This window comes from Anser anser (assembly GCF_964211835.1).
Source record: "Anser anser genome assembly, chromosome: 10".
In the NCBI taxonomy this organism is placed as follows: domain Eukaryota; kingdom Metazoa; phylum Chordata; class Aves; order Anseriformes; family Anatidae; genus Anser; species Anser anser.
The window spans coordinates 4,397,815-4,406,193 of NC_139730.1; the positions used below are offsets into that span (position 1 = coordinate 4,397,815).

General features: G+C 44.1%; 1 protein-coding gene across 3 annotated transcripts in view; it reads left to right on the forward strand.

Moving 5' to 3' along the window:
- The window catches only part of IGF1R (insulin like growth factor 1 receptor), a 180,806-nt gene that overhangs the window by 164,924 nt on the left and 7,503 nt on the right, over window positions 1–8,379 (forward strand). For all 3 annotated transcript variants that reach the window (XM_083849787.1, XM_083849788.1, XM_083849789.1), the window contains one exon: window positions 2,225–2,359. In XM_083849787.1, the coding sequence (XP_083705913.1) occupies window positions 2,225–2,359 (135 nt within the window). The remainder of the gene's footprint in view (window positions 1–2,224; window positions 2,360–8,379) is intronic.

An 8,379-nucleotide genomic window follows, 5' to 3' on the forward strand; every position in this document is an offset into this window, starting at 1 on the left:
GAATGCTTTTCTGTCCTTTTTGCTAGGATATTGTGACATCTGGTTCTATGTTCTTAGAGATCTGCTTTAGAAGCCAAAACGTCAAAAAGACAAAACTGTGCAAGTGATCAGAGTGCAAGATTTATAAGCTGTAAGGTGAAATGGCAAACTGCAAAAGAGTGTCTGGAGGTTTATAAGGGTGGAGCTTTATTTTAGCAATTCATTCTTCTATTGCTCTTCAGGCTGAAGAATGAGGTAATTAGATAAGACTGTTGTTGTTGTAGTTAGGGAAGGAGAACGTTTCAAAATGAAAGTAATACTGTTCAGGATGAGGGTGTATTTCTATTAATAAGTCTTCAGCATGTTGCATTCTTTCAGAGATAGTATTTGCCTTGAAGAAGCAACAGAAGTGCATGTATTATGATAGGACTAGGAGGTGCACAGAACTTGCTCTCCTTATTCCTGCAGTGATTAAAGTAGCTTCAGAGGCACCAAAACGTTGAGTTGACCCTCCATCCCTCCCTCCCCTGAAAGGCAAACAATCGCAAGTCTGTTCGCGGCTTCTGGCTTCAGCTGTGAGCCTTTTCAGATACAGTGGAGAACTGAAGGATAAAAACCACTCTGCCATAACCAGCTAATAATACCTGGCTCCTGGTTTCACAACAGTACCGTATTGAAACTACATTTCTGTTTCTGAACTTGACTCAGCACTTCAGCCACAGAAGGCAAGATAGCATCTAGGTTTTCGTTCACACCAGCTCTAAGAGTAGATGACTGGTCAATGAGGGCAGACAATTGGAGCTGTCTGCTCAATAAACTAATTTTAAATTGAAATATTTTTAGAAAGTGTCAATACTTGCATCCAAACTATCCAATTATATAACTATGCTTATTTTTATTCATGAGTAATCAATTCCTATTATTAGACCAGCTTCTTCTTTCAATCCTGCTGTCCTTTGTATTTATTTGGAAAGAGCGAGGAGCTCTGTTTCAAGATGATGGTTGCATACATGTTGCAAAAGGAGTAACTGGGTTTCTCGTTGGGGCTTCAATGTTTTATTGCTGAAGCAGCAAAGTAGGGTCTTGGTGCAAGAAGCTGGAGAACATTTGCACCACTTCTACGTCTTTTTCACAAATTGCTTTCATTGCTTGCTCCTGTATGTTAAATGCCTTGATCCTTACTTTGCACCTTTGACTCAGAATGTGGAAGAAACCAGAGCAGTGTGATAGATGGAAAGTATTACTCAGAGTGTTTTTGTGCCTGGGGGATGGAGGTTGTTTGGTTTGTTTGCTTTTAGTGGTGAGGCAGATGAGATACACAGGTGTGGTGGTGTGCATTTGCTGTCTAGCTCTCAGCTGGCTGGAGTGGTAGGGAAGAATGCAGCTTTTAAATCAGATTTGTGTGACTCAAGTATTTCTGATGAAAAGCAGCTTGCACTGGAATGAAAGCTTAGAGCTCTGCGTTATTGCCTTCTCAGCTGCTGTCAGGAGTACCTGAGAGAGACGTTACATGAAGATTTGGGGTTTAGTTTTTTAAATGTATGGTGGCTTTTTTTTTTCTTGCTATCGCCATGGGGGGCTTGTTGAGCTCTCTTTAAACAACCAGCCTCTGCTACTTCTCAATCTGCTTAGAAGGTTGGTAGAACAGTCTCCCTCCCTCCCTCCCCTTCTTCCCATCCCTGCATCCTTCCTTTTCCCCTCTCCAGTGTTCTTCCCACCTCCCGAGGTACCTTAAGTCTGAACAAGGCTGTGGGAAAGGGAAATGAGGTTTAAGCAGATTTCTCCAGGCAAGCTCCAAGCTTAAATCTCCTCTGAATTAGGAAGCTTCTGGTCAATGCAAGGCTGTGGTGGCTTTTTTTAACTGATTGCTTGCCTATGCTTGTTCAGTATAGGTCACTGTTGGACCACTGAATGATCATGATCACGACCAGCTCTGACTTGTAGATTATGTTGTGAGAAACAGAGATGTAGCATTCCTGGTCTTTACTTCCAGAGTCAGTAGAGAGAGGCCGTTCTGAAGAGCATTCAGAATTGGGACCCTGTTTCTCTCCATCGATGAGAGGTGTTTAATGTGAACAGTCTCTGATGTTAGGTCATATGGATATCACCGTAGCTGCATACTCTTTAGCAACTGGATTTTTTTTTGTAAAAGAAAACCCGTGGACACCCCTCTGTTCAGTATCATTTAACAGAAACATCTTCGTAACGATTGCTTGGCTTTCTGAAGTTCTGATTTGTTTTCCAGGTCTTTTGGTGTTGTACTTTGGGAGATCGCAACGTTAGCGGAGCAGCCGTACCAAGGCATGACCAATGAACAAGTGCTCCGCTTTGTGATGGAAGGAGGTCTGCTGGAAAAACCGGACAATTGTCCCGATATGCTGTAAGTGTCAGCAGTTATCTCTGTTCTCAGTCCACAGTTTATTCTTCGTGATCCCTTCAATGTCTGCTTCTGCCCCACCTACGAGAGGGACTATTAGGATGTGTCTCTTCTTGTCTCTTCTGCTTCAAGTAAGGTTGTTGAGTATTAAGAGAAAAAAAAAATTAGGATAAGCTGAAGTATACCGTGCATCAACTCTGTGGAATTCAACTTTTCAGTTCAGTATACAGATAAACGAATCTGTCGTTCCTTTGTTTGAAGCAGCTTTGGATCTGCTATTTCAGTCATAGTGTTCATTGCGTGTAGATAAACAAATCTCCCCTGCTAACAGTTTCCTTCCCTGTAAGCAGAGAAAGAGGCACGCAGAAAAACCTTTGTCTACCCCTAGAACCAGTACAAAGCCTTACAGCAGAGGAGTCTGCAGTGCAGCAGGCTTTGGTTTTTAGCTTTACATTGTTGAAATACTTCTGCTGGCTTTTGTGTACAGCAGTTTCAGTTGTTCAGACTTTATTACTTTGATATACTTCCCAAACTGGCTTTTGGGAAGGAAATACTGTGTCTTGCAGTTATTGAAATTTGTTGGAGGCCCACAGAAGGGATACAATCACTTAAGGGCCTCAGCTGCTTGGGATTCTTAGGAAAAGAGCTTTTTTGGCTGGACCGCTGGCTTTGGTTTCAGATGACAGGCAGTGTTGTTTTGTTGTTTGAGGTGGGTGGGTGGTATATGCAGGGGGAGGTGTAGTGCCATGTGATTCCTCAATTTCACATTCTTTCCTTTCCACGATGCTGTGGAGAATTTCTGGCAGTCGGATTGACTGGAGATTGTTTAACATGGTCAGAGCTGTGTAATGGAGGAGGGGGAAAGAACAGGGTGCGGGAAGGGGGCTAGGTAAAGCTGGTCTGCTCCCCGAGCCAGTAGGGAAAAACTAGCTCTACAGTGAGAACAAACTTGGCAAGAGATTCAGCATTAGAAATTCCCCATTAACCTGGGGCATGTGTGGTATGAACAGGGGGAAGGGAGGGGAGTCACAGTTAGCTCTCAGCAAGGAGCTCCTGCTGCAGCCTGCTCGGCCCGTTCTCCTTCCTCCTCCTCCAAGATAATCCTGTGCTCGCTGGGTGTTACTACAGGATGAGTCCACTTTGGGGGTAACTGGCTTGAAAACGGGGAGAATTTGGTGAATGTGTGACAGAACGAACCTTTGCACTACTGTAGAACAGCAAAAGCCTTCATTTTAAATAAAGAAGCTGTTCACATATTATTTAATGGCCACCAAAACTTCAGTCTAACATTGCAGAGGGGCAGAATGAAAATATCTGCCTTGGATTTTAGCTGCTTCTCTCCATCAGAACAAGAAGTAGGGTTCAACTATCCAGTTTAGTGATGTCTCTCTTTTGTTAATACAATTGTAAAAAAAAAAAAAAAAAAAAAAAAAAAAAAAATCCTGACTTTGTCCAAATGCAGGAAAAAAAAAAAAAAGAATTGACCCAGCAGCCTACCGTGACTTGCTTTAGCTCCCTTTCAGCTTGTTTTGCCTTCATATTAGGAGAGACACCCAAGTCTGCTGAAATTCAAATAGGCTGCTGTAGGAATAGCATTAGGGAGCTCCAGAGATGATCTTTACCTTTGCTCCACGCACATGCGTTTGGCATTCAAGGAACATACTTTACATGATCGTAGTGCTTTCTTTTCCCATGGTCCGTCCTGTTGGCCCAAGATGCTGTAAAGATGCCGTGCAGTGCTCAGCAACCTGAGAGCTGGTGCCAGTCTTGAACCTCACACGTGTTGCTGCTGGCAGGCAGAGACCTGCTCCGTAGGCAGAGTTCCTTCTCCCCTCTCCAGCTGTCTGGTAACCTGCTCCTCACTGTAGGACATAACAAGAATATTACTGAATCTACTGAAAGGTGCTCGTAACACAGTTGCAAAGAGCCCTGAAATTGCATTCGGATTTTACAGTACGTTCACAGCTTGTTTCAGGCAACTACTTTTTACTAGTGCTTTACAAAGCCTTTTGTAAACGAAGGGGTCCATTTTTCTGGAGGTTGCTAAAAAGATTCTGTTTAAAGACAAGTTTCTTGGCGTGTCTGTGCCAGTGAAAGGTCTTTTTTTTTCAGGTAGTGTGTGTTCTCAGTGCTGGAGACTGACTGGTCTGTGATACTTTGATATTAACTCACAATATTAACTCGAGATGCCCAGAAAGCCGAGTCTGCCTGCTGCAGGAAAGTCTGTGTGTTCATTGTGCTCAGTATAGCATAAGTGGCAAGCAAGAAGTGGAGCCAGGAACTGCACTCATAAATCTCATGTGGTAGGATACAAATGCAGAGGTACTTTTATTTAAATTAGCTTGACATGCAAACAACTGAATTGTAATCATGGGCAGATGGTATCTAACGCAAAGACAAACTTACCTTTCTGAAGAGAGAGGGAATACACTGACATACCAAAATCTCCAGAACAGGTGGAGTAGGTAGACTGCTGTGGGGAAGCAGAGATGAGAATAGAGAGAAGAATCTTTTTGCAACTGACACCAAATCGACTATTTTTAACCGTGCAGATTATGAGAGTGTTGACACAGCCGTGCACGCTCCAGCCACCGTACAGTAGTTCTTCTAAGGGCCTCTCGTTGCCCCCCCTGCGTGACTGCTACGTGGTGCAAGCGGTCTTGGCCGTTCCGTCTCTGCTAAGACTGCAATGCTAATAATGCTTGTTAGTGGCTGTGCTTTGCTAACCCCTGGTAGCAGAGTCGGTAGGTGGATCAGAGACCAAGGACACTTGAAGAACTGGAGAGGTTCTGTTCTACAGCTTGGCTGTCCCGGCTGCTTGTGCAAAGGTGGATTGTACGGCACGGCTGTCTTGTGGTTCACAGAAGTGGTAAATCACTGTGCAGGGGCCAAGCACAAAGAGGACGGTATTTCGAGAGGCTTTTTACTCTTGCACAGGGTGAAACAAGACTCAGTTCTGTTTATGCTACACCCTCTTGGCATAGCTTGCATGATTTTACAGACAGAACCATGCAATAAGACAGATGGTTCAATACGACGGTGCCAGGAGAAGCTTTGCTGTTTTTCTCCTCTTCCCCTGTATGAGGTTGTTTTTGTGTACTGACATTGTTACATCAGGTGATGGCTGCGTGGCGAGGAGGTTCCAGCTGAAGCTCACAGACAGTGTGCTCCCATGGGGCTTTTAAAAGTTGTGGAGGCTGGAATTCCACTCTGGTTTTGAAGTAAAAATTGCTTCCCCCACATGTAGCTGACTAGACTATTTACGTATTGCCGATTTTTCCTTTGTTCCTGGCGCTCGCTTGGTTTGAAACCAGGGTCTGCTATCCAGAGGTAATCCTGGCATGCAGCAACAGCAGAATAGGAGCCCTTTCTCTGTTCTCCATCAAATCAAGCCACAAGCGCATGCTCAAATGGAATGCAACTGATACAGTAATCTTCCATTTTCGTTTTGTAATGTCTCAGTGCAAAAAGGAGCTCAGTTTCTGCAGCATTCCTTGAGTGCATTAGAGCAGCACTGGTTATCTCCCTGCTCGTGGTAAAGCCTGCAACTTCCTTGGGCTCACTTGCCACCAGCCAGAAACACACTTTATGGAACTCAGATTGTATTAGCAGCCTGTAAATTCTTCCATTGTCTGCTGGAACGTGTTGTTTTTTTTTGTTGGTGTTTTTGTTTAGTTTAGTTTTGTTTTTGTTGTTTAAGATAATGTAAACAAGGTCTTCAAGCCCACAGAGTTAGTAAGGGGAAAAAAAAAATCCTTTTATGGGAACTCTGTAGGGTTTTTAAATCTGGAATGGCTTAAAAGAAACATCACATGTCGTTGTTTGTGCTGATGTCACATGCATTACTCCACTGCTTGTGGTATCTCCTTAGCATTGCCCTTAGGCCTCAGGGCGCGGTGCCAGCGAATATCCAGTGTTCTTGGCTCCAACCGAGGCTTCTATTCAGGGACGCAGCAGTCAGCTGGAAAGGAAACAGCAGTGAAGTAACAGAAATGGATTTTATATATTTATGTCTCAAGCTTTCCTTCTCGTTTGTGGGTGAGGGTATAATACAGTTTTATAGTTTGGCTTCACTTTCGCTATGAAAGACTCCTGAAGGCTCCAAACCAACGAGCTGAGCGCTGTTGGTGTGTCTACGTGCCTGCTACAATGCGGCTTTGAGGACCGGGGCACTTCTCACAGCACAGACAGGTTCTGCCAGCTTCTTTCTGGGTGTCACAAGGCCGTGCTCAGGTGGCTGGCTTCTGTTCACGCAAAGCTGTGCCAGCCAAGCACTAAAAGGAATATTTGTGACTTCAAATGCTTGAGTTAAGATTGCTTTTATTTTGGTGAAGCACTCTCAGCAGTGCTTGCATCCCGGTCACAGCAGCTTTCCACCTCTGTGCTGGTCCGTGTCAGCTGAGAACACAGTGCACCCGATGAGGAAGTGGAACAGAATTTCCCCAGGAGCAAGTTTCTGGAGGAGGGGATTTCCTTGTTTTGGTTTGTTTCAGGCCAGGGTTCCCAGGCTCTCCAAGCCCTGCTGTGTGCATCGGTGCACAGCAACAGGCGTCAGAGCCCAGGGCTTTCCAGCACGGTGACAGTCGTGTTGCAAGGTTTGTTCTAGTGCAGGGACCCTGGAGAAATTAGGACCTTAGCCTATGAAGGGCTTAGGTGCTATCAAAAAAAAAAAAAAGTGTTGTTTTTTTAATGAAAAAAATAAAAATTGCACACACTAGTGCGGAGATCTAGTAAACTGCTGCCAGGGCATAAGGCAGTGCGAGCTGATTAAAGTGAAAAAATGGAATGCCTTGCTTACTTTCTGAACATCTGTGGAAGTTAGGAAAATGGTGGTGTTCTGTAAAATCGAGAAGTTCAGGTGACTTGGCTCACCTTGCACAGGAGGGCTGGCAGAGGTGGGCACCAGGTGCCCCGGCTTGGCTGCTGGTTAGAGATGGGGTCTTACTGGGACTGCAGATCGCATGGCTGGGAGGTAAGGCAGAAGCATGAAGTATTCTCTAGCGTGTTACTTGAAATGAAAGATTTTTCTCATTCCCTCCAGATTCATTCTTATTCCACCACTGAAAGCAGTAGCTGGGGCCAGCGGTGACATCCTACACACAGCGAGCTTCTCTGAGTGCTGTGCACACAGAGGGAGGACTCAAAGAATTAATCTTCCTTTTCATATTGAAATTTGCCGTATTTCTTGTGCTGTGTTAACAGAAGGCATCCCTATTCCACCTTCACACTGCGAAATCCTTTCTTGGTGTTGCGTTTAAAGCTCAGGGCGATCTCAGGAATATCCAATTCTGCTGTGTCATGAAAATGCTGTTTTCATTATGAACGTATTACTATTTCGTTTTGTGGTTTGGTTTTTACCAGCATGGGACATTGTACAGATCTAATCGTGGATGTGCTTAAACAGATGATCTCACACTCCATAAAATATTATGCATCCCTGGCCATAAATGAAAACAACATAATTTTAAAATAAAAGATTAGAGAACGTTGTTGAGATTTGTAAATGCCTTTTGGGTATTACAATTAATTTTAATGTCATTTTCTTCTTTCAGGAAAAAGGGACTTTTTTACATAGTGTATTTTCTATTTTAATTTCTTTTCAAGACAGTGTTGATAGAGTAGGGACTGGTTCTTTGAAAAAGATGCTCTGAGAGGCGCTATCAATTTGCTGTACGATTGGGTAAGTACAGGATATTTTAGAGGAAAACCGGGGAAATACCAAATTGGGATGAACATCTGCAATGCTTCTGGATACCAGCTATCCACAGGATGGCTTTATAGGCAAGTGTGTGTGGAAGGGAGTTGAGATGGTTTAGATAGGAGCTGGAGAAGTAAATCAGTGCTCAGAAAGGTCAACACGTGTCACAGGGATCTCGGCCTGTAAAACTTCTGTCGCTTCATCTTCCATCAGAACCGACTGATTTCCTGAACGCATGGTCTCGTTCAGTCACGGCTGGTTGCTCTCCAGTCAGGGCTCGTAAAACACCTCAGTAAATGGTTTTGCTCTTGTGTTTCCTGTCCAG